The sequence below is a fragment of the Frieseomelitta varia genome, unplaced genomic scaffold (assembly GCF_011392965.1).
Source record: "Frieseomelitta varia isolate USP_RPSP 00005682 unplaced genomic scaffold, Fvar_1.2 scaffold_463, whole genome shotgun sequence".
NCBI classification, from domain to species: domain Eukaryota; kingdom Metazoa; phylum Arthropoda; class Insecta; order Hymenoptera; family Apidae; genus Frieseomelitta; species Frieseomelitta varia.
Window position 1 is genome coordinate 158,803 of NW_025110216.1, and position 25,807 is coordinate 184,609.

At 38.2% G+C, this 25,807-nt stretch overlaps 4 protein-coding genes and 1 long non-coding RNA gene across 5 annotated transcripts; all 5 read left to right on the forward strand.

The window, feature by feature from the left end:
* Positions 1–8,405: 8,405 nt before the first annotated feature.
* On the forward strand, positions 8,406–12,581 carry LOC122532683. The gene is made up of 4 exons (XM_043661673.1): positions 8,406–9,560; positions 9,659–9,891; positions 9,966–10,714; positions 11,410–12,581. The coding sequence occupies exons 1-4, from the start codon at positions 8,930–8,932 to the stop codon at positions 11,546–11,548; spliced, it is 1,752 nt and encodes a 583-aa protein (XP_043517608.1). The 5' UTR covers positions 8,406–8,929; the 3' UTR covers positions 11,549–12,581.
* A 687-nt stretch (positions 12,582–13,268) lies between these two features.
* LOC122532668 lies at positions 13,269–14,386 on the forward strand. Its single transcript, XM_043661649.1, has 3 exons — positions 13,269–13,421; positions 13,544–13,905; positions 13,988–14,386. Exons 1-3 carry the CDS (start codon positions 13,318–13,320, stop codon positions 14,266–14,268), a joined length of 747 nt encoding a protein of 248 aa, XP_043517584.1. The 5' UTR covers positions 13,269–13,317; the 3' UTR covers positions 14,269–14,386.
* Positions 14,387–16,285: 1,899 nt separating this feature from the next.
* On the forward strand, positions 16,286–17,463 carry LOC122532665. Its single transcript, XM_043661646.1, has 2 exons — positions 16,286–16,579; positions 16,811–17,463. The coding sequence occupies exons 1-2, from the start codon at positions 16,379–16,381 to the stop codon at positions 17,357–17,359; spliced, it is 750 nt and encodes a 249-aa protein (XP_043517581.1). The 5' UTR covers positions 16,286–16,378; the 3' UTR covers positions 17,360–17,463.
* Positions 17,464–19,501: 2,038 nt separating this feature from the next.
* LOC122532664 lies at positions 19,502–21,099 on the forward strand. Its single transcript, XM_043661645.1, has 2 exons — positions 19,502–20,215; positions 20,373–21,099. The coding sequence occupies exons 1-2, from the start codon at positions 19,660–19,662 to the stop codon at positions 20,627–20,629; spliced, it is 813 nt and encodes a 270-aa protein (XP_043517580.1). The 5' UTR covers positions 19,502–19,659; the 3' UTR covers positions 20,630–21,099.
* Positions 21,100–21,942: 843 nt separating this feature from the next.
* On the forward strand, positions 21,943–23,946 carry LOC122532688. Its single transcript, XR_006307552.1, has 6 exons — positions 21,943–22,164; positions 22,361–22,483; positions 23,346–23,404; positions 23,556–23,624; positions 23,694–23,751; positions 23,865–23,946. It is a non-coding gene; the product is annotated as an uncharacterized LOC122532688 (long non-coding RNA).
* The last annotated feature ends 1,861 nt before the right edge of the window (positions 23,947–25,807 follow it).

Here is a 25,807-nt window from a genome sequence, read left to right on the forward strand (position 1 = left end):
CATCGAGTAGACACCATTGAAAATTCCATGATGAACGCCGTGAAAAATTTCTTAAAAAACATAAAATATTTGTTTTTAAAAATACAATGTTATTTGAAATTTTAATTTTAATAATGATAAAAATTGGGAGTAATAATTTTAAGTGTTTTTATTTTATAATTATAATTTTACATTCGATTTCAGTAGAAAGAAAACTAGAGAGAATAAAATATAAATACAACGTGCTAAAGTACTTACATTTTCAGCTTCATCTTGGAGTATTAGGGGAATTGGAGACTGTAGAAGATCTGTAACAAAACATTAGAATTATTTATGGGTATAAAAGCAAAATCTTAGGTTGGAATGAAAGATTCTTACATTCTTGGCTTTAGAGCCACCGTTGGATTTTCCCCCAAAAAATATAAAAAAATTAATGATGACGAGAAGCATCTGTAACAAAACATCAAACATTATACTTTATTGTTAAACTTGAAAAATTGAACAAACTGAGGTACAACATATAAAACTACTTACAATCTTGATCTCCTGGAGAGGCCTTATCCTCTTGAGCACTGACTCTAATACCGAAAACGAATACTGAACAAGAAAAAATAAAAAGAAAAATAAAAAACTATCAACGCGTGTGTTCGAGTGATAATCGACGAACTCACTGATTCTAATTTCGCGAATTACAATTTGAATGAATTATTTAATTTAACAAGAGCCATTTTGCTCAGAAATATATGAAAATACTTCGCAACAAACTGACTTTACCAACCGCTTTGCGCGCGGTCACAAAAACTATCTGAAAATAAAGCTGATTAGTAGGGGGAGAGCGTACGAGGATACATTCATTTAGAAAATACGGCTATTTTTCTAAAACATGATTGTAAAGAAACTTGAATATGTATTAAAGATATTAGTTGTAAATTATAAAGTATATATCAATACTGAATACTATAAATGAAAGACGAGTATTCTGAATGTGCGTTATTAGAGTAGAAAGTATGCAAATTAATAATAAATCTCGTCAAGTGTTATAAATATTCGAAAATGTTTCGTAAATCAAAATTTCATAGCCAAATGTATTTAAAAATGATATTAGGAAAAACGTGTGTGAAATCTTGCTTTGAATCGTTTAATTACACATCAATCGTGTGTGTATACCTAAATAAATGAAATGTTACCAAATTTCCGTCAAAGAATATCAGATTGTCCATTAATAATCGTGGCGTCTATGTGATCTATCCTATCTCTGGAATCAAGAAATAACCTGCACAAAAAGAAACCAAAAGTTAGAACAAATATGTATATCAAATGAAGGCAAACGTGTAAAAATGAAACGATAATCGCCTCAAATTCTATTAAAGAAATGAGATAAGCTACTGGTAACCATACTAGTGAAATCGACGCGAAAAGTTTCAAAGTATTACATGATTTCATTACCGTAATGCTCAATTAATCGTTAAACGTACGCGTATTAATTAAATAATACTGTTAATGAGGTATAAATGGAAGTAAAAGAGTGTCGAAGAAGCGACGCTATCGAAGAGACGCTACCGATAGGTTAGAAAAGATTACGAACCTAACGCGACGTAATACGTGTTGTTGTTACAAAAGTCGACAGCCGAATGACTCTTCGCGACACGTCTCGTCCCGCAATTGAGAAACTAGTAGGGGATGGGGTGATCTTGAACGAACAGGCACGATAAGAGGGATATAAACATTGTGTTGATCTCTCGTGATGTCTCGACACGTTTAGTCGAAAGTGTTTATTTGCGACGCCGAAAAAATAGGTGCAATATTAAGAACCTTGCATACAGACGTAAGCGTTTTGTTTATGTTATTTTGAATTACAAATTTCGAGCCTCAAGGCCTTCTATGCCTTACTTATTTGAGAAATGGAAAATTTTATTATATTTGCAGTAAAATTGTTATTTCAGCTATTAAATACGTACATTATTAATAAATTATTGTTGAATTTCGTATTAGAATTATTAAAAATTACGCAGTATGAAGTTAAAGAGTCAATAAATAAGTAGAAAATGTTGTAATACATGTATGTGAGAGCATATAATAAAATACATGTATATATACACATAATGAGTTAGTAAATTGCAAGGTTACAATATTTTTATTGGTTAGAATTGAAATTAAATTTTGGTACAAAATTATAAATAACTTTTAGCATAGTACGTTCAGTTTAAATGTTTATATCCGATTATTTCCTTAAGTGTTGAAAATTATATATGACAATTTGATTAAATTTTACCTTGAACTGAAGTCAAAAATGCACGTTTTATTTTAAAAGTACATACACAATACATACAAATCTAACAACTACTGATTGATATTTTTACCTGAGAACTTTTGTATGATAATTCTTTCTGGGTGATTTTTCTGAATAACACTTCCTTCTTTACAGATGAGGCGTGCTCCTTTCCGCCATGTTTGCCGTTTAAAAATCGATCATGAGAAATTTCGATTAGATTCGAGAATCGTAGGAAGTATGTTGCATATTTCACCGCTGGGGCGTTGTAATCGCGCGTTTCACACTTGGAATAGAAAATAAAAAACTTTGGTTTAAATCAAATACACAAAATTGATGAGAAATTCTTTGAAAAGAACGAAAATATTCACACACCTGATAAAAAATTGTCAATATTTTAAACTAAGACATAAGAAATTTTATTATATTACACAATAGATTTATTATGTTAGCCATTAAATACGTAGATCTTTAATAACTTATTGTTGAATTTAATATTGAAATCATTAAGAATTACGCAGTATGAGTTTAGGTTAGATTAGAAAATGTTACAATAGAAGTAATAGCATATTATGTATACATATAATAAAAAGGTAGTCATATTACAAGGTCACAATATTTATTGTAGTTAGAATTGAAATTAAATTTTGGTACAAAATTATAAATAACTTTTAGCATAATATGTTCTGTTTAAATGTATATATCCGATTATTTCTTTAATCGTTGAAAATTATATGTAATAATTTGGTTAAATCTTCAAAATCATCAAAAATGTACGTTTTATTTTAAAAATTGTATTTCACAATACAAACACAAATCCAACAATTATTGATTTATATTCTTACATGAGAACTTCTGGATAATACTTCTTTTTGGATAATTATTCTAGACACAACTTCCTTCTTGGCAGATGAGGCTTGCTTCCTTCTGCCATGTTTCCCGTTTAAAAATCGATCGTAAGAAATTGCGATCATGATTCAAGAATAGTAGGAAGTATATTGCATTTCACCGTTGGGGCGCTGTAATCGCACGTTTCGCGCGAAATGATAATTTGGAATAAAAAATAAAAAACTCTGGTATTCAATAAATAAATTCAATTCGATAAATAATTCTTGAAGCAGATGTGGCAAAACTGTCCATATCTTTTAACTTCAATTTTCACCACTAGTAGCGCTGTAGTACAAAACATGCCTGAATCGGTACGACAGGATGCGATACAAAAATGGTAAGGGGATCTTGAGATCCCGTAATCGTGGGCTGAAAAAATACATTGTACGCAAGGTCTATTCATATATACCTCGTTTGTGATTAATGATCTTATAGAGGATGATAGACTAATAAACTATCACAATATCGATTGAGTAAATTGTTACAAGTTGAAGAATATTGTCACCAGATGTCCAAAGCGATGAATCAACTTCCGCTATGGAGTTCAACGTCGTTTAAATACGTAATTCTTCTTCCGAGTAATTAAAACCTTGCACATGTAATAACATATAATCGCATCAATAGGAAGTGTAAAATAAATTTCATTTTCGAAAAATCGAACGTCTTTAAAAGTTGTTTAATTATTTATTACGAAACTTCAACAAACCTCTACAATTAATATTTGTTAAACTTTTAATCTTTCTTACGTTTGTTTTTCCCTCCTTCATTGTTTCGTCATAAGGAAGTGAAATTTATGACCCAATATCGAATCTAGTTATAATCATTTTTATTTCTTTTATAAAATCTGGATTTCTCGTTTTTAAATTACGAAATTCTATTTTTTATATATTATTTAATTCTTTTTTTATTAAAATATCATCGCAAGTTTGTTGTACCAAATTTTATGTAACTCACAATTTGAAATTATATCTCTGATGTTACATGGAGTACAAATCTCAAACTAGTTACTACTTAAGTAACCCACATGAAACGACAACCTTGAACAATATAAAATATTGATAATTTTTTAATATATGCGATCAGTACGCGTAGAAATGACTCGTAGACGCGTTAATTAAGCGATAACTGTAAGCAGATTGAAATGCGTGTGGTGTAAATACTTGAGCTGCGTATAAGAGTGTACTGTTCACGAGCTCGTCTTAGAATCGATTCTGGACAATAACTAACCCACTTTGATCTGCGAGCACAGCTACTTTATACTCGTAGCACGTAGCATTTTTGGAGACAACGCGATTTGATTTGAAAAGTATAACGGCAGTCGGATTTTTCTGCGTCCGATGATTTCGATCGCTTCTTTATCGTCAGTAACTTCAAAGAAGCATTCTTTTAATTAGAAGTTCTAAATTATTTTTCAAAGATTGCTAGTTATTAAATTGCTTATCTAGGTCAATGACTCAGACGTAATGCAATCAGTAATGCTAACATTGGAGTCATCGAAGACTTATCGAACTCCTAGAAGATAGAAACACTTGAGAAAACGATTTGATAATTTAATGGAAAGGATATTAAGGATATCAATCGACAAGAGATTAACAAAAAAAAAAAAAAAGAAAACAATGAATCAAACGGTCGATCGGAAAAATCGGTGAAAGTTTCTGTGTGGGAGAGCAGACTGGGCTGCAACCGCGCCAGAAATAGGTAAAACGTGTCATGCCAAGAGTTCGCCATCGGTTCACTTTCCTACACGCGCAACACTCGTCTCGTAATGGATCTTTAGCCGATTCTTCGTTGACGTAACAAAAATTACCTGCACGAAGAAACAATCTGAGAGGAAAACGAATGTAAATGTAGGACGATAGTATTGTGCTCTAGTCGTTTCCCAGGACGACGTAACTCGTGGATGATGGATTATACAGTATAAAAATAGTATCCTTTTTCCACGTGCGTAAGTATGTTGACACTTTCAAGGTAAACGGTGATTATTCCAGAGAATCCTGCTAGAAACTTCGTTTTATGACTTACTCTTCTTCCGTATCGCAAATGTATGCCAATCTTGTTCATTCTTACGAATAAACAAGGCTTGCATATTTACAAACTTTCTTGTCCTTTTCACCATGGTGAATGCCTTTGTCAATTACCCTGAATACGTCATTAAAGTTACGCAAGTTTTGATGGAAAAGATTATAGTTCATCGACCAATTGGTTAGTCGTTTGCTCCTTTATACAGAGAAAACATTGAATATTAAATAGTTCCACGGTATTTTATCTAGCTCCACAGATGTATCTGAAACATAATTCACAAATTTAGGACTCATGGGTCAACGTCACGTTTCTGAATTCTTAAGTATTTTTTTTTTTACTTCAACATTCCTTCGTATAGTTTTTTTATTTCAATTAATATTAATTCCGCCATCAAAGTTTTTGAAGATTCCACAAAGCGTGATAAATACCACTTATTAAATCTTTGATCTTCGATTCTATCGATCTTCGATCTTCGATATTAAATGTTGATCTTCGACTGTGTACGTGACATTAAACAGGAGTAACACGCATGCTTGAAATTTTTTTCACTCATCCAATATATGTAACGTGTCCCAGTTGCTTGGCTTACTTCGAGCATGTGCAAACCAGTTCCGATGCATCGCGTCTGTGCAAATACTTTCAGCCGACGTGTGTTTCTCACTTAAAGGCACGCATGGACTTCCGATTCGAGGCAGCTTGCGCAATCTGCATGTTTTGGGAAATCTTTCGCTGCAAATAGTGACACAGTTCTTTCGGCCTACTTTGACAGACGAGTTTCTCTTTTTTGTTTATTCGCTATCTCTAGTCATTTTTTCGACTCTTTTCTCTATCCGCTATTAGTTCTTGAAGCCCCATAAAGTCATTAAAAGTTCCATGAAACAAGCAAGCATTAAATTCAAACATGCTCGAGTACTTTCGATTTGTATCTTTTCAAGAAATATAAAAAAAGAGTTTTTATCTTTCTAATTTCCATAAACACCAGCTTTCATTTATTCGATAGCGTAAACAAGTTTATAAGTAGAAAAAATTCTGCACTCTAGTTAACCATCTATTTTTTATTTTTTATATTTCAATCGCCTTTCAAATGACGGTGTTTAACTTTTCTGTTGTTCGTTAAAAAGTTCGACATATTGCGTCACAATCTTGAAATTGGAAGTTTAATTCGTTCTACGAATCACCTTCTGCATGAGTAATTAAACGGTAGAATATACGGTAGAGTGTGAATTCAACGCATCGGTACTAATATCTAGGCTGGCTGGAACGGACCCGTTCTTTCTCCATGAGTATCGAGGGCCGCAGGAAAAAAAAAAAGGATGAAAAAGGCGCGCGTACGGGCGCTCGTTTCCGTGAACGTACCGCTCCACAATATCGCTTTTCGGCGGTCATCGAGCGAGCAAGCCGGTCGTCGCTCAACCTACCTACCTACCAGTCAGATCAATAGTAGGTCAATGGAATTCATTCGGTCGAACCACGTTCGCCACCGTACAGCTCCATTGACCCACCCGATTCCTTTTGGAATCTTCCTTCTCTGGAATTCGACGTAACCACGCGACAAACTGTGTGACGTTGAACGATAGTCGCACATGTTTCATCCTTGTTACTCGAACAGCACAGGTTGTACATACAGGTTGTACAAGACGAATTCATGTTAGTTTTCAATATAAATACTTGATACGAAAGACGTGATGGAAACAATAGCTAACTTTCTTCGGCGTTGATTGATGTCGCGTTGAAGCTCCCGTTCTTTTCTTCGTAGATCAGTAAGATTTTAAAGAAGAATTCGAGGAAGTGGAGTGCCAGTGAAACTGGCCTCTTTCAAACCTAGATTCTGTAATTACGCTTAATTCACTGAGTTGTATAATTATGCGTAATCTGCAAGATGTCCCTAACACGCTGTGACAGATATATTACTGCGACATTTCCGGCTTCAAAGTCGGATTTTCCCAACCAGGAAGACACGACACAGCAACTATTTCTCCTTGATAAAAAAAAAAAATAAAAACATAAGAACGATCGATCATTGGAAACTGTGTTTGTAACTATGTGATAACACGCTTATTGTTCTTCTCGAATGTAAGTTGTCCAAGTTACATCGAAGTCACCGATAATGGAAACATCTTCACCAATAATCTGTTAGTCAAAAACTATGGCCTGAAGCTGGCTGAGAATTCGCGACAATGTAACGTCCAATGACGAAGTTGTTACATTCGTTAATGAGAATTTCTACAATTTCTACATGAAGTTTGTAGATCACTCTGACTTAACAAGTAAAGTAATCAATTTCTTTTGAAAAGTAAAATAATTAAAAAGATTTGTTCTGTTGCAGAAACTTGTTATGAATTTAATCATAAAGAAGAAATGTCTTGACATTGCGACACTATCGAAACGAAGAGCGAGAACAAAACAACTGGTTGGAGAAAATAAGCGGTCATCTGAAATTTTTCTCCACGTAATAATTACTTTCATTTCCTAGCCGAATCAAATCTCGAGTTCTGCTGCCATCTTTCACGACAATTAACCTCAATACGAAAAGTTACGAGCAGATAATGTTAGTTAATATTCCACACAATGATCTTCTTCATTTCACACTTTTGAATTTCATATTCGCGTTCTACTTTTTCTTTCTTGCATCTAACGAGCATTTTACGTTTATTCGGATATGTGCCGCAACCCAGCGATCCCAACGATAATCGAAATGGGATCACTTACGAGCTCGCATCAGACCGGTTTGATGGCATATAAGCAGCAATCTGCAACGGTTCGCGCAATTTCTATAGAATTCGCAATTTCTTTTTCCCAATTGCAAGCCGCAACAAAACGAACGGACGAGCTTCAAGTTCATTAAGCCTGTAATATTCACCGTCGTAATAATAATAACAAGTTAAATCGAAAAGATCATAGCGAGTAGTTGGCACAAGTAGTTGTAATTTCCGTGTCAGCGACGAGCGCCGTCACACGTGACCAAAATGCCACCGATAACCATAACGCTCGATTCACACGTTTCGACTCGACTGAAATCGTTGCGAAGAGAAGTTGACAGGTTTTTCAACCGCTTTCACCGCGAGCATTGCCAGGAAGTTCGGTCTGGCGTTGCATACAAAATCAAAAATCCTCGTCGATGCCTTTCGACACGCGCGCGCGTGTAGCTGGACGCGTGGCCCGGCTGCAGCCAGTAAGGAGACGATAATGACCTTCCACGGAGCGGCCGCGGATGGAGTAGGAGGGCCTTTGACACACTTGACGCTCAGGTGAATTGTAACCGAGAACCGAGAAGCCTGTGGTTAGTTTTAAGCGGGAGATCGAACGGAACGCGTCTCGCGGAGAAGGAACGGAGAAGACGAAAACCAGCGGACGAGGACGACGTGACATGCCGGCCAGATGACACGGATATTATCGTCGAACAAATCGATAAATCGTTTACCATGCGAGTGGATTGCTTGGAATTGAAGGATCGATCTTGTCCCATTGTCGATGGTAGAACGTTCAAAGGTGGTGTGATCCATTCAAATTAATATCGAGGTCGTGGCCGTTGGAGGGGGCAGCGGAAGTGATAAAAGGTGCACGTGGATAGGGCGATGTTGGTTTGACGAAAACAAAAGTGTATCGAACGCCGTTCTGTCTTCCTATAGTCTACACGCTTGAACGATTTAACATATAACAACGAATTCGATTGTGTTAAATTTCAGTTCAGTCAGGTACGAGCGAAGTTTTGTTTTAATTTTTGAAAAAAGAAAAATACACATTTATTTTGGAATTTAGTCGTTGTCAAGAATGCATTTGAGATCCGTGATCGTGTTCGTGTATTTCTGCGTGGCGTACGCAAGCTGCCAGTTCTTCAACGTCAAGAAAATCTTGAACTTCGATGGCCTGGCACTCAATGAGACTGGGAACGAATTGTGGAGAGGATTGATCAGAGACTGCGACCAGTCTGTGACGTTCTCCTGCATACAAAAGAATGCTTACGCGTATCTGGATAATGTTTTCGCGGAACGGGACAATATCACGGTGTTTGAAGGTCTGACTATGACCAAGAACGATTTGAACTACGGAACGTGTCGCAAAACGGGTAGTCGTGATGACTCTATGGACGAAAATCTCGTGGAAGGGTCCAGCAAGGATGACTGCGACGAGGAGGAAAGTGAGGGGGAGAAGGGGGAGGAAGAAGGTCGACAGTTCGGCGAAGAGCAGTCACCTTTGGAAGAGGTGACTAACTCATTGCGGAAGAAGGTGGTAAAATTCCTCGCGAACAGGGATTATCAGATTCAATTACCCGATTTCTTCTTCGAGGGAGCTACGATTAAAATAAGTCCACGCGACGTGGATGAAAACGGCGCGCTAGTTAAATTGGACTTCGGTGGACAACGTGGCCTTGAGAGCCAAGGAAGAATCTTCAAGAAAATCAGTACGATGAATAATTATTTTAATTTAACGATAAACGGTATTTTCTATCGACAGTCCGAAGTGTTGCTGTGAATTTAATCGATATTGTTTCCATTTTAGAGAAATTCATACAGAATAAATTGTTGACAAGCCTGCTAGCTCTGCTCATCATCATCAAGCTGATCAAAGTGAAGTTCATGTTCGTGATACCATTCCTGTTCGGCGTGGGAGCCGCGAAGAAGCTTTTCCTCAAGTTGTTACTTTTCTTCATCCCAGCATTCGCTCACGTTTTTAAGCTATGCTCGAGCTATTACTCCGCGCACAGCACGAAGTACCACCATCACCATCACCAGGTTATTATTACATCAATTTAAAGATGAACTCCAATGTCGATGAAAACTAACGTTTCATTTTCTTTTTACTTCAGATAGCGCATCATCATCACCACGTTCCAGTCCCGGTACCAGTTCCAAGCTACTACAATCACCATCATCACCACCATCAAGAAGACGAATTCGACGGCTACGATTACGCCCATCCTCATATTCAATACCGAAAAGATATCGAAGAATTAAAAGAATGGGGAATCGAACCTTACGAGGAGCCTTACGAAATTGAGGCTGGCCCAATGCCAGCTCGGCCTCTGCCGGGAGTACATCCGGGAGCACCTTTCCCAGTGCCCGGTTACTCTGGAACGTACGGGATTCCTCAATATGCGCCAAACGCGCATCCGATAGTTTCTCCGTATTTGGAGAAACGTCCGTCGCCGTCTGCTCACAATCTGGCCTATTCAGCGTATGCCGATAACAACCGCAGAACAGCGAGTCAATCAGTTTCGCCAGCTGTCGTCAACGTTCATTTAAATCCCGCAAACCTGCCGTCAACGATGCTACCAACCGCGACAAACGTCAAGAATTCGTACGTCGCGTTTGGACATCAGAATGCGAGAGAAGTTTCGGCGAAGAGTGGGCCAGCGGATTCGAAAGTAACAGTGGTTACGCAACGGCCAAAGTACGACGACGAGTACTACGGGCCGATAATTAACAGGCTAGAGGAGATATTCAAGCAACTGAGATTCGTCGAGGAGAGTTGTAGAGAGAGGCTCGTGTGCAGCATGTACAAGAATCCGACTGTGTACTCGCCGCACAGCAACCTCGTTTCCAACGAGCTGTCCAGGTAAGCGTAAAAGATGAAGCGCACTATCAACTGGTGCATAGTTCGTTATTGCTATCCAGAGGAAATTGATTCAATCTGAAGTGAATGTAGCGGAGAGCGTGGGAACGAGAACGATGTTATTTCGTCTATCGTTGAACAAGAGCGGAAATTTTCATCATCGGTCATTTGAAATTCCCCCCCCGGAACTAATTTCTTTTAGTGCGTAAATTATGCAAAAATTTCGATCGTCGTGCTATTGATTATACATTCACCTGTGCGTCACGTTCGAATTCGAGCACTTCGGGCGTCAATCGCGAAGAGAAAGGTGGTCATCGCTCCGAATCGCTCGAATCACGTTCCACGTAAACCCGGCTATTTCTCCTGGTACGTTCTTCCCGTTGACCGTTCTCCGACAACAATACACGCACAGCCCACGGAAGGAATCATTAGTTCTAGCAGGAACTTGATCTCTCGCCAAATTCTTCCATGATTGTTCGTTTATTAAAGAGAGATCATCTGATTAGCTCAATTAGATCATTATTAGCGAAGCCACTAAATGGCGAAAGTATGACACGCGTCGACTAGAGGTAAATATCGGTGAAGGAAACAGGGTCAGGGTTAAGCGTTATAACACGATTATCGACTGATTTCGATTCGGAACGATGTCAAGAGTACATTAACAACTCAATTTCCAATTTTTTTCGTTTCCGTTTTAGAGATCCGCAGGAGTTAAAACGGACGGAGATGGAAAGCTCGTCCAGCCAGAAGTTCCACAGATATTTCAACGCTGCCAGATTGGGTCAAGACGGTGGAGATTGCTTGAGAACATACCCATGTCACATAAATACCGAATAAAACCTCGACATCGATTTTTCTTGCTCATCAACGAAGACTCGCCGTGGAGACAATTATGCATTGAAGTCACCGGCGCTTATGGCGCTGCGCCGCCACGCGTTGAAGTCTCTAATACGAGTTCGACTGGTTTGTTCCGCTAGGCGCTACATATTTAGGTGGTCACGAATGTAGGCTGTTCGTTCGTGTCAAGGCCATGGATCGATCGTTCTAATAGAAGGATGTCAGTTGATTTCACAGCTAATTTATTATTTATAACTGTCGGTAACGAGCGAAGATTTTTGTAACACGTAAAAGCGTTCTGATTGTTTCTTGCATTCGAGACGACATTACGTGGGATTTTTATGTCGGGTTACGTATTAAATCGAGAAGAAACGTGCGCTCCGTTCGATTTAATTAAATACGTTCTATTTAGAGATGTAAGTAGGACATTTTTTTGGAGGAGTTGTAACGAGGAGTTTCTTAAACGTTCGTTCAGCCTCCGATACTGTCTGAAGCTGAATGAAATTTACTGATGAAATGTCAAACTTTCGTTTCTTTGACACTTTGTCAGAAAAGTGAGAGAAACGTATCTCCCAAATAATGGCCTTCGATCGTGCACTGGACTGTGCGTTGGCAATTATTGTTTCACGTTTTTGTCAGATATGTATTTTGTAATTGATAACAATTCTTCTGTGTACACATAAATGTGTGCATTTGGCACGTTATCGTGTTACACATAAATGATAATTTATGTATATATATATATATATATATAATTCAATCCAAGTGTAAGTCGATACGTTATACATGCGAATTTTCGAATAGGAAATCCTCAACATTAGATGCGATGATTTATTTATTTTTGGATATGATTATTTATTGCTACGTTCTCGGGTGCCATACCCAGCTATTATTTATTGTACGCGTTATTAACTCGATTATGTTTAGAACGTAGTAAGTTATGTACTGTACAAAGACGACTTAATACTTCGATGACACTACCTCGAAGTTGTAACTCATATTGTTTTGTTCACAATAAACGATGTAAAAAGGACAGTTACTGTGTCATAATTTAATTACCACAATCAATATAATGTATTATAGTAATTACTCTTGAATTTAAAATTAATCAATGTATTTTATAATCTGTATTATAATTCAGGTATAGATTATATATCGAGAAAGTCATTTATTTTTCACTACGAAAGAAATTCAACATAAACCGCAGTACCTTATTTAAGAACAGTCATTCGTACGATTCTTACGCAAGGGCGAGCCAAATAGCCTATATAAAGTCACTTTCCATCAACTTCCACCGGTCTTCATTATTTCTCATTTATAAATCGTTTTTACTTTCATCTATTCTCCTCTCACGATCGACGCTCGGGCAATTTCACTTCATCGTCGTCAGTTTTCCTTCACTTAAAGTAACTATCACGCCGCGCGTTTCTTTCCAAACCGTTGCTTTTCTAAAATTCACTTGTGTCGCGAGCGCCGCGACGGTTATCGACGAGAAATGTCCTCAACGCCATGGTTCCAGGCCATGCAAGGAAGCAAAATCGACCGGAAACGGTGGGTGTCGAAATCAAAATTGTCCCGCGAGGACAAAACACGAAGCCGTGAAAACATTGGCACCCCAGATAACGAGGCTTTCTTCTTTCCTTTTAGCCAGGCACACGTTCCTGATCAAAATTCATCGGCCGTACGTGGCTTCCATCGGCTATAAAACCGCGTTGTCTTCGTTCGAGCCGGCATTCGGTGTTTAGCCTCGCAAATCGGTGGGTACCGTCATGAAGTTCACAACGATCGCCGCGTCTGTCACCCTCCTGGCCGCCCTCGCCACCGCGCAAACGACCGAGACGACAGTCGACGCCCTTAGAAACATTTATTACAGGTAAGCCCGTAAGATAAGAACGAAGTTCATTCATTAAAGTGCTAAATAAAAATTGCGAGATATTGAAAAAAAATAAATAAATAAATAAAAATTATGCTCCAGTGATTCGTTTCATTTCGCAGATGCGCTGACAATGAGTCCATGTTATCGTGCGCGAAACCCAAAGTCCTGGCCTATCTCAGCCACGCAGTGAAAAAAGACAGACTAGGCATCACGGACGACTTGGCGATCGTGACATCTAGAGACATGCCCGAGGAGAGCAGCGAGGAATACTACCCCTCGCAGTACGATTCCGTAGACCCCGCTAGGAAGGAACTTCTGAGGTCCTTGATGTTGGAGAAACTGGACGCGTACTTGTCCAGCCATCAGCTGGAGGCTAAGTTACCCGAGGCCATTGTTGGATCCAACATTGTACCAAGATCTCTGGTGGACAGCATGCCCAGGAGTTTGACCGTCCCTCTATCAGACTCCTCGAACGGTCAAGGTAACGAAATTTATTTTACAAAGGAACAAAAAAGGTGGAATTTCAGTTGATTTGATACATTCATCCATGATGATATTCGCAGGCCGTGGATTCGTCAAGAAGGTCATGATACCGTTCCTGCTTGGTCTGAAGTTTAAAGCCACTGCACTGGTGCCGCTCGCCCTTGCCTTGATTGCTCTGAAAACCTGGAAAGCTCTCACTCTGGGTCTCCTCTCGCTGGTGCTCAGTGGAGCGATGGTGATCTTCAAGCTGACGAAACCCAAGGTCGCTTACGAAGTCGTGCACTACGGACATCCACCTGTAGAGCACCCGCCGCACTGGGAGTCGCCAGCTCACGGCCCCTACAGGGCGTACAGGAAATAGACTGTCGAAGGAACTCAACTTTCTCCCTCCTCCCCCCTAGAATCGTTCTATTTATTATTTATTCACGCGCGACTTTGACTTATTTATAAATAAAATTTCTTACATGGTCTCATCAAACCTTGTCTCGATCTGTCACTCTCACCCTACTCATCGGGAGAAAGAAAGAAAAAAAAAAAAAATCGGCTGCATTTGGTTACTTTCCATTTTATTATTTGCCTACGAGACGAGAATCGATCGTAGCAGGTGTTCAACAGCTGAGAAAGTAGAAAGGGTTACTTGGGCATTCAGCGATCGTTTCCAGGCAAATCTGCTGGAAATCGAGTGTCGTGGAATTAATTGGGTCGATTGGCTCCAACTGAGTCGTTTGAGATGATTTGTAGAACAGTAATAGTAGATATCGTCCCTGCGAAAATCGAATCGTTCTTGAAGTTTCGCGAACTTCGGACAGCATTTCATTCAAGTAAATCCACGTGCTATGATCCCACGTCGAGCAGAGCATTGCGTGTACGTGGAAATACGACGCGCAAGGGGGCAAAGGAGAGCACAAACGAGGAAAATTAGAGATCGCGAGCGTGGAAACTCGCGAAGGGAAAATTAGAATGTTCGAATACAATCGGAAAGGTGACATCGATCGGTGCTGCTACGTCCTGAATGCTTATGCAAACTCGACCCAAAATTCCAATTACCGCTTCATTGTTACAAGGAGAAGGATGTCGGGCAAAGCGGACAAAAGTGTCTCGTCACAACCCCGCGCGCGCATTCTCGCACGAGAAACTCGCACGCAATGTGCATTTCTGATATTCTTTGTCTGAACCTCTTTGTCAAATCTCTCAACGCGTGCAGTTTGATCGAGGCACGAAAAAGTTAAGTATATTCACGATCTTCGTTAAGCTTCGTGAAGTATCAATCAAACAAATATAAAGTATTATAGTGGGAAATCAAATTTCTTTTTAGAAGATGAATGAACTGGGAGAACATTTAACGTTTATAAATATCGTTCGTAAGTTCCTTTCGTTTACTATATTGAACATACTCGAGTGCTATAAATTGCGATGAAAATAGAAATTTTCTCTAGAAAAAAAGTGAAAGTTATTATTATCCAGTAGAATATCAATTTTATCTTGGACGAAAATTCTATTGTCAAGGGGGATACATAATTGTTAGATTAGTATTAATTCAAAGGGGTGGGGTGTAGGTAAGTATCAGCGAGAACAGACGTGTGGAAAGTGCCGTGCTCGTGGCGTGAATGAACGATCGATTCAATGCCAATGTTACGGTGCCATTGGTGCCAAAGACGAAGAGTCTTCTGCTTTTACTAGCTCGCGCACGCCAGGCACTTCCGCTTTGCTACCTGAAACGATGCTGCACGATGGCAGGCCAAATATTCGAAAGTTTCGCCCGGTTTATTGCGTGAGTGGATTTTTTTATCGATACTTGATCGAGGTTAATGAAATGATAGATATTTTGACGAATTTGGTATGAATCGGTGGTCAGGCGAAACACCGATTCTGACGTGCAGTAATATCAACCATATCTGCATAACACCTTATATCGAAAGTGGAAGTTTCGAAAAATGTATCGTACGATGACAGGTATGATATATTTATCAATAGAATCATCTTCTCATTTCTCAATTTTCTCAATCTCTACCTGCCAATACGAAATTCGATTGTACAATTTTGAATGGATCGCACAGAACACCTAACTATACCTCTGCAGTCAATGCACTAAAAGGAAACAATGCAACACGCGTCGCTATGGTAACATAGTCTTTAACGCAGCACGCGACCCTTTCGTATTGACATCGGTCGCGACGGAGCTTTCTTTCGGCTTTGCTGATCCTGCACAGTCCCATATTCCTGTCACGATCGCGTCGAGGCCTCGATAATCGAACACCATACTGAACGAAAAGAAAATTCGTGGCCGGGTGGAAGTGGGGGCGTCGTGTGTGCCGGGTGCTCCGCTACGCGACGAACGTCCGACGATTCAACGACGGGGGCTTCGTATAAATAGTCTGGTGCCCAATCCATTGGCATCAGTCGTCGTACAATCGTCGTTCCCAGCTATCGTCCTCAAGACCTTCTTCAGGGTATCACATCAGGGAAAAACCATGAAGCTGTTCGTGTTGTGCTCGCTGTTGGCCTTGGCGGCCGCTCAGCCCGCGAAGAACGACCTCTGGAAGGGTAGCAGCATGGACCAGATGGTGGATCAGACAAAGATCGAGTGCGCGCAGAAGAACGACGAGGTCGCCTGCATGAAATTCAAGGTTCTGAACCTTCTCGACCAGGTCTTCCGCAAAGACAGCTTCAAGGTAAGTGTCGACTAACCCGTTTCAACCCGGTTGAGCAAGCAATTTTACGCCGTTCTATTTTCACTTCACTTTTACCACCTCGGCCCCGATTACCAGTTATCACTGTGATTCGGTGATCGTAATCTGACCGTTTTTACAGTTTGAAAGTTTTAGAGAGCGAAAAGGCAAGTTGCGCGACCGTGTTTAACCAGGTATTCGATGTAAATTCACTTTCCCCTTTGTCACGTACAGGTCTCTGAAACCGTGGAGGTAACTCGCAACTCGTATCCCGCCGAAGAAGTGTCCGCTCGCAGCGAGGGTTCCTTCCTGGACAACGTGCAGACCTATCTGACCTCTCACGACGTGACCTTCAAGTTGCCGATGGACTCGTCGGTGAAGGTGAGCGCCAGGAACATCGACGACGATCAACTCACCTTTGACGTCAAGTTCGGCCAGGGTCGTGCCGTCGAAGAGGCTCGCAAGTCCAAGCTGAAGAAGGTCGTCATCCCCATTCTAGTGTTCGTCCTGCTCAAGGCAATGACTCTCATACCTTTGGCCATCGGTGTCCTCGGTCTCAAAGCTTGGAACGCTCTTCAACTTTCGTTCTTCAGTTTCATCGTCGCCGTCGGCATGGCTATCTTCCAGCTCTGTAAGAAAATCGCAGCGGACAGCCACGGAGCAGCGTTGGCCTCTCACGGACCGTGGGAGTACCAGGCTCAATACAGATCCTTCCAGGACGACGAACAGCCGTCCGCGTTGTTCGCTCAAGATCTCGCATATTCCGGACACGCGCAATCGTAAAGCACTCGTCCGCGCATCTCGTTTACTGCCGCGACTTTTGTAAAATACCTGTCTTCCATCTCTCCTCCTGTACTCTTTATTTAATAAATTATTATTGCAATTTACTCCGTCTGTCTGAGTTCCTCCACGGCTGGATTCCCATGACTTGATTTGACTGCTGATGGTAGCTCGATAATCCTCGCAAAGTGTATATATTTCAAGTACATGTTGCTAATGGGTAATAACAGAACAAACTCTTGTGGAGAAAATGATTTATAGAAGTTGAAAGGGGGCAGTTTTTCGATTAAAATTAGCTAGCTGGGTCTGAAGTAAAAAGCAGGTTCTTCGTAGCGGCTAATAGCAATTTACGAGAGAATTTACTGAAGGTGATAACTAACTAACAATACATGTAGATACAATACATGTGATAACTAACTAACATGACATGTAGTCGTAGGTTTCGCATCACGTTACAATTATGTCTTTATTTCTAGTGTCTGATATAACTTCGACGCAATAAGAATATATGATTACTATCGTTATCATGATGAGTCGTGCCACCTAATTACAAGGCTGAAACGATATCGATGTACCGACTTACTTTTAGAAGCTTCGTTAAAGGAAATTCTTAGATTCATTAAAGGACGTTATTCAAGGATAGCATGTCTCGTTTATCACGCAACAAATCAGATCTTCCTTCACGGTGAAACCATTTCAAGCGAAGCTTATCATAAATGTAAATGACCCATTAACGATGCAGATTATTTCATAGTTTAACGGCATGAATGGTGTCTGTTAACGTCACGCAGTCTCCTTCCTAATTGAAGCAATCCGTCCTTGCCAACGTTTAATTATAAAAACGGTGTGTAAAATTGTCTTCAAGTGGAATCTAGTTCTAGACGCAGACGCAGTCCGGTTCTGCAAGGAGATTATGCCCGATAATAATCAGACGCGGCTACTGCGCGCGGCCTGGAAACCACGCACCGCTTTGTCTCTCGTGAACATGTTTCCGTAAAATGGAAATCCAGTTTAATCCTCGCAGTGACCCTCCTGCAGTTTATACTTTCCTTTTTATTGTTATTATTTCTGGTATACCTTACACGGGTTATCTCATATCGATTTTCGTTTGACACGCTGAAATCGCCGACAAACATTTAATCACACAAATTGATGGAAACATTGCCAGTGATTTAAAAGTATCCCACTCGTTTACTCGTTTACTTGAAACTGCTTCAGGACTCGCAGATTACGTCGTTACTATAGAGGAAATGATATGCAATTTGGGGTGTGCAACATTTAACTCAACGATTCGCGGTATTTTATAGTTACATGCATTTTTCTGTAAACGATATTAAAGTTCCAATTTTTTAATTATACTGCGTATCGAATGAATGTTGATTATAAGATTCTTCAAGTGATGCTCTAGATTTATGAGACTGAATTTTCTTTCATCATAAATTTAAAATTAAAGAATCTTGAATAATCATAAAATAATCCTCTTTTATGTGAAATCGAAAATCCTCCAGAAGGTTTACGCAAATAGTAACGTTCAAATCATCTTATCAGTTTATCTTATGAGGTATTCTATAACAGTAACACTAGCCAAGAAACCTAGATACCAACGAGTCGTTAAAACAGAACGATCTATTGAAACCCAGCAAACATTCCATCGATCCTTATATGAGTGCGTCAAACGGCCAAAAATCGTCGGTGGAAGCTAAGCGTCCCCGTTCACCAGCCACTTGTCGACGTACAACGAGAACGGTTATCCGTTGGCCAAAACGCGTGTTCCTTACAGATCGTAGAAGGCATAGAGATCGCTCGCGAATATGTTAGAAACGAGTGGGGCGTTAGAAACGACGTCCAAGTTGAGGAGAGCACGAATCGTCGGTGAACGCGGGACAAGTTCCGTTTCCCGTGCGGCGAGGCGTCGCGAATGCCATCGTGTACGCGATACGCGACGCTACATACGTATACGCGATCGTAAACGCGTCGGGACGCGTGCACGCACGTACTTCACGAGGTGAGGGAAGGGTGTAGAGGAGAAGTCGTTCTATGTGCCAGTGAAATTTGAATAATTTTCCTCCGATCGTCGATTCCCGGCATGCGCGACCGAATAACATAGATTCGCGGGGGGCAAATTAAATAAAAGGGGCGGGCCACTCCTCTGTCAGTCGCAGTTCGATCGGCGATCGCTCGCTCGCACGCACACGGGTGGACGATCGATCGTTTCGCGTTTTCATCGAGAAACAGAGTGTACGAGTCGTGTTGCCAGAGACCACTTTGGGATAATTAATCGCAGGGATAATCTGAGGATCAAGATGAGGACTTTCGTAGCAACAGCAGCGATTGTGTTGATGGCAGGAAGCTGCCTGGCCAGCCAAGAATTCCTCTCCAAGTCTCTGAACGAGTGCATCGCCGCGGACTCCTGGATATCTTGTCTGAAACACGAGGTGCTTGGATACTTGGATGGAAAGCTCGGAACCAGTACCGAAGCCAGATCCTTGGATACCGTGGACGAAGCTATCGTTGCTAGGACCTTCAAGTACCTGAAGAGCTTCGATTATGGAATTGATTTGCCCTTCGTAGACGCTAGTCTCAAGTACAGACCTAGCAGAAGTTTAGCTGACTTAGACATCGAATTCAAAGGAAACGAAGTTGCTACCAGCCAAGCCAGAGGACTTTTGAAGAAGAAGCTGTTGTTGCCTTTCCTGCTGTTGTTAAAACTGAAATTGAAAGCTTTGATGCCAATCTTCGTCGCTATCATTGGACTGAAGGCATTGAAAGCTCTGGTGCTCTCGAAACTCGCGGTCCTTCTAGTCGTTGGATTTATCGCTGTGCAGTTCTTCAAGAAGAGTGGAATGGCGATGCCAATGGGTATGTATTACGGTCATAATGTGATAATTTCTAAGAAGAAACTCTTTTTTGATCTAAATGTTAAATATCAGCCGAAGGAAAATTTAATATAATATTACGCGACGAACGATGTCATCGCCTGACGAGAGAGTAAAAACAGCAAAACTTTCTGTTGCAGGAATGTCAATGGAACCAGCTACACCGGCATATGGAGCTCCACCTTTGCCCTCGACCACGTCGAGCTACGATCCGGCGAACACGTGGGATGGAAATGGTCCATATTCCCGCGTCTGGACGCCGACCAACGGTGTGGAAGCCCAGAATCTCGCTTACTCTTACTACTCGCCAGGCAGTGGATCGAACTCGTATTCCTCCTCCTCGTCCTCCTCATCATCCTCGTCGTCAATCAATCCAGGCAGCTCATCGAATTACTAGATCACGGTTATAAATATGCGTCGTTTGCCGACCGATGCCACGATTCATTCCCTGATTAACTCATGTTCTTAACGACGGATCGATCGTACGATCGAGAGACCAAAGAGACGCACGCCATTTGGTTATTTAACCACCAGAACTGAATTTGATGATCGTCGATCGAAGTTAGTTCGAGATAGACGATCGGTCGATCGAAGACTGCCGATCGTTCTGCCATACAGAGCAAAATGAAGTTCTATTATCTCGTTGTACAATTTCGAGGTTGAAAACGATAAATTAGTAATTGATAATTTATGGATCGTATATTCGACGAGGAAATGGAACTTTAATGGCACTGTTCGTTCAATGACACGTATACGTATACTAGTTAAAAGGTAATCGATTCAGTAAAAATTGATAGAACAAAGAGATGATCACCAATCTCGATTGACGATGAGTCGAAGAGGCTGGCTTGAATGTTTATCATTTTTTAACGAACGCCAGGACGTTGCTGTTTCTTATTTATTATTTGCGCGACACGATTATTTATTATCTCCCTCGCATTTGTTAATAAAAGCATGTGAATAACAGAGTACAATTTTCTCTTTCTCACACCCTTTATCATTTTCTTTATTCGTTAAATAATTTTACTCATTGGAATTCAAAATCATTTCTGCCATGAGAGACGCATTAATAAAATTTCATTGGAAATATCTCATGTACGTGACATGCGGACAAATGTACTTTCACCGTTAATTAAAGTAAAATTATTCTAATCGCGTTGAAAGGGTCAAAAAGTGCTATTATTATTTCTATTGTGTTCTATTTATTTACTTCCTACTATTTCATGATATTTTTAACAAATTTTTTTCAATTGATTGCAACAAATATTTTAAATGTTTTAAATCTTTTGAAGAAGATGTAAAACAATATAATATGAAAATTTCAATAACAAAATTCAAAAGATAAAAATATTAATAAAAAAATATAATTATGTTTCGTATTTAAAAAATATTCTCATTAATTATTTCTACTAATTATTAATTAATTTAATTTCTTCAAGACAAATCAACATATATATGTATTTTCTGAATAATACTACCTATTTATATTGCAAAATCACTATACATTGTATATTCTTTATGAAATTATTTGCAAAATATTTAATTTTCTATTTAAAAAATTGCTTATATGCTTAATATACGTACATTTTGTTAAATAAAAAGCACAAGATAAATTCATTGTTTGATTCTACTGCATATAGTATTTCAATTTGCCGTAAACAATATTTCAATTTACCGCGTACATAATTTCAGTCCCGCGCATAATTCTGATTGGAAATAAAACTGTGTAACGCCAGCCAATCAAAAAGCGGTAACGTATCGCATCAGCCAATCTGAAAGCAGCTATCTAATGTGTTACGCACGACATTACTCACTTATCGGAAAGTAAACCCTCGTGTTATTACATGCACGACGTGTCTCAACTGCGTAGTATTTTCATCCCTGCTTTGTCTTCGTTCATAGACTACAGTTAGCATCATTTAATTAATCCAGGTTCGTATAATCATTCGTTAGACATTATTATGTTGAAATTACACAATCATCTCCGTTTACACTATAAGCTTTTGGTTTTGGAATTTGGTTCAGAGTTCAATTTTGGATTGATTCTAGTACACTTGGTATATTTTTATACATCTTTTGGTATATTTTTATACATCTGTTTCAAATCTTTAATTTCTTTTTCATGTAGATCGATTAGTTGTCTGCAGAAATGACATCGAAGCAGTAGAAAACCAGTGCTATGATTATCAACAGTCAATTCAATTCGATTTTCGTAGTAATATTCGATTGATGCTGGTCAAGACTGATGTAGGTATATATGTGTTTCAATTATTTCTTTTTTGAACTAATGTTAAAAATATTTAATATAATATTCTCTACACTAGGTCAATAACCTACAATACATTTAATATGTTTATAATTAAATTATTTTATAGTGATTGTAAATTTGATTAATGTTGATTTATCAGGCATTCCTCCCATTTTAAACAGGTAACTTTTAGGTCTTTCTTTAATTACGAATTCTATACAAATAGTACTACCGAATGTTCATGTTACCAACGTTAACAATATTTTGTTGTGGGATAGACTCAGTAACAAAAACATTCAAACACGTTTCGACAAGTTAGATGTTCCTTTTGTATAATATCTTGCTATCTTTAAGCACGTATTTACAAAATTTTTTAGATGTCGTAAACATTTGCACATATTTGTAAGACGTAATGTAGTTTATTACTTAACAGGAATTATATTTTGGTAACGAACATTCATAACCTAATTCGTGCAAATTGGTTGTATTGCACTTAGAATCTATTTTTTAACATGATGATTTTTAATAAAAAATGAATAGTGATGATGTGACTTCAGCAAATTAAAAGATATTTTTCAAAACAAACATTCTGTAGAAAGAAGAAGAGAAATTTTTTTCCCCTTTTCCCCACTATTTAAGTTTTATTTTCAGAGAATGTTTGTGACCGCGTGCAATGCGGTTAATAGAGTCAGTGTTTGTTCCGTAATAGTATCAACTATTTCTTAAAACATAATAGCTCTCAGCTCAAAGCTAGTTCTAATGATCATTCGCGAAATTAGAGTTAGTGTTTGTTCGCCTATTTTTATATAAACACGTGCACTAATGGTCTTTTCTTTTTTTTTTCAATATTCGTTTTCGGTATTAGAGTGGTGTTCGGTATTAGATTTTCGCAAGTGGATCGAGCGTCTCCAGAAGATTAAGAATGTAAGTACTTACTTACTTGCATATATTTTATTTCTCAATCTATTTCGTTCTTTATATAATTATCTAAAAGTATAATTTTCTATGATTAAATTATTTATTTTTCAAATGACTCTGAAGTTGAATTATAATACGTATATTGGTATTTTTATAGATTTTTCAATTTTCCAATCCTCCTTCAATCCTCTTTAGAGGATCTAACAGTTTGGCAAAAGTTAAGAATGTAAGTATATTTATATCATATTAAATTTTAATTAATTTACATTTTTATTAATTTCATGTTTTGTTATAGACTTTTTGCCATATGCTTCCTTTTGCCAGGATCTGATGGCACTCTGATCGCCAAGAATGTAAGTATCTGTGAATAAATCTCTGTTTAAAATTAATTTTATTAAGAATATATTACGATATTCCATGTTACAAGATTTATCATAGTTTCCTTTTCCAACATAATATTACCTAGATTCAACTTGATGACGACCTTCATGATGACTTCTAGACTCGCTGGCAGCATCGATAATAACGCCCTTCGCATCTAATCGTAAGTCATATGCTTTTCTTTCCTCCGGTCACTCAAACATGTCGTAGGATGAAAGTCCGAATCGACACAAGTGACTGGTTGTATTATATAGAAGTTTTTGACGAGCATAGTGACCTCGGGTATTCATTATACCCGTGAGTAATAACATTTTCTTATTTAGTTGTTTTTTGATGCTTTTTGTTGTTTTATTTATTAGCTTAGATTAGTTTTTTTGCACATCAAAGTTCTAAATTTCAATAATGATACATTTACAATACAAGTGTTCTGGCGAAGTACAATATTTATTTTTATTTATGACAACAATGCAATGATAATATGATATAAAAATATAACAATAATAATAATGATAGTAATGACATTATAGTCATAATAATAAAATAAAGGTCAAAATTTAATTTTTTCTACACAAAAATGTATAAAAAAATTGCTATGCAAGAAGAAACAGGTAGATTTCGACCAATCAAAGTAATAAATTATATATATTGGAAAATCCCTCTAGAGCATGGAAAGTCATTCTTGTTATTATTTTGTCACTGTGCTCGCTTTTAATAATTAGCAGAGATAGTTATTTTTTGATCGATGAACATTTATCACCAAATCGTGGTTTTTTAATAATGTTGCGAATGATTACTCAGTTTGGACTAGAGTTTCGATCTAATTAATTTCACATTGTGAAAAAATATTGAAGTCGGATTGAAGTAATGTTGCAAATTTTATATGATATCGCGATTTTTCGTGATATTTATTGTTATAAATTGCTGTTGTTTTTTCAAGAATAATACATTAAGTAATAATTACATTAGATGTAATGTGAGAATTTTTTTGGAATTGAATTTAAAAAAATACTGAGTTTGAACTAATTTTACAGCATTGCGATTTGTATTATCCGTCGCGAATAATTAAAATTCTAGTAGATTTTTTTTTATTATTATCAAGTATTTATTCAGATTATATAAATATTTATTTGTTTAGACTTTTGATAGATATAATAAATTATATGTAAATTATTATAGATTAAAATCTTATAGTACTAGCTATAGCTTAAACTCTTTAATATGATAATGGGAAGGGATCATTAACTTTGAAACTAGAGAGTAATTAAGCAGCTAAAATATTCATTGCGTGGGATTTTAAGCTACTTTAAACTACCTATAATTACAAATATAATTTTACTTCGTACTGGATCGGTAATGTTGGAAATGACATTAAAGTGATATTGATCTGTTGGAGTTCTCAAATCGTAAAGCATAAAAATCAATTATATTATACACATCTATGCTATATTTCATAAAAAAAAGAAAAAAAAAAAATGAAAATGAATCATAATCTCGATCTATCCACTTTAGTCCTTTACCGGTAACCTGTTCGAATTTATCTTGAGTAACCTTCTCAAGCTTTAGGATACTTACTAAAGATGGCACCTGCTCCGCTTCTAAGAAATCTTAGGTGTTATCTACCGGTATTCAACAGCCCAGTATAGATAGTATACATTGGATTTTGCGCCCAAACTATGATATTTCATTAAATATAATCTAAATATAATCTAAATATAACATATAATAATTTTTTCGAAGGGTAGAAAATAAAATCAACAAGAATGTACGGAAAGAACAAAATAGTTCTTTCGTCTTCCACCGAGAGTCACCAAAATTTATAACTCCCCAAGCAAAATATATTTGACGTAATAGATTCTAAATGTCCGTAAAAGTCTCTGCAATTACAAAGGGACTACGGTAATCTGCGATTTCGCAGCTTTAAAAAAACATTTGTCGACCCGATCGTACCCTGCAACCCTTTCGTCGTCTGGTCTTTACAAGGCGCAGCGTGAATGTACCTTTCAGTCCGTGCAAGAATAATCCTTTCAC

Excerpts from the sequence above, each read along its gene's own strand:
- LOC122532683 (XM_043661673.1), top strand. The coding sequence starts at position 8,930 with ATGCATTTGAGATCCGTGATCGTGTTCGTGTATTTCTGCGTGGCGTAC. Across the intron at positions 9,892-9,965 it reads ACCACCATCACCATCACCAG|ATAGCGCATCATCATCACCA; the intron begins GTTATTATTACA and ends TTTTTACTTCAG. Across the intron at positions 10,715-11,409 it reads GTTTCCAACGAGCTGTCCAG|AGATCCGCAGGAGTTAAAAC; the intron begins GTAAGCGTAAAA and ends TTTCCGTTTTAG.
- LOC122532668 (XM_043661649.1), top strand. The coding sequence starts at position 13,318 with ATGAAGTTCACAACGATCGCCGCGTCTGTCACCCTCCTGGCCGCCCTC. Across the intron at positions 13,422-13,543 it reads CTTAGAAACATTTATTACAG|ATGCGCTGACAATGAGTCCA; the intron begins GTAAGCCCGTAA and ends TTCATTTCGCAG. Across the intron at positions 13,906-13,987 it reads AGACTCCTCGAACGGTCAAG|GCCGTGGATTCGTCAAGAAG; the intron begins GTAACGAAATTT and ends TGATATTCGCAG.
- LOC122532665 (XM_043661646.1), top strand. The coding sequence starts at position 16,379 with ATGAAGCTGTTCGTGTTGTGCTCGCTGTTGGCCTTGGCGGCCGCTCAG. Across the intron at positions 16,580-16,810 it reads TCCGCAAAGACAGCTTCAAG|GTCTCTGAAACCGTGGAGGT; the intron begins GTAAGTGTCGAC and ends TGTCACGTACAG.
- LOC122532664 (XM_043661645.1), top strand. The coding sequence starts at position 19,660 with ATGAGGACTTTCGTAGCAACAGCAGCGATTGTGTTGATGGCAGGAAGC. Across the intron at positions 20,216-20,372 it reads TGGAATGGCGATGCCAATGG|GAATGTCAATGGAACCAGCT; the intron begins GTATGTATTACG and ends TTTCTGTTGCAG.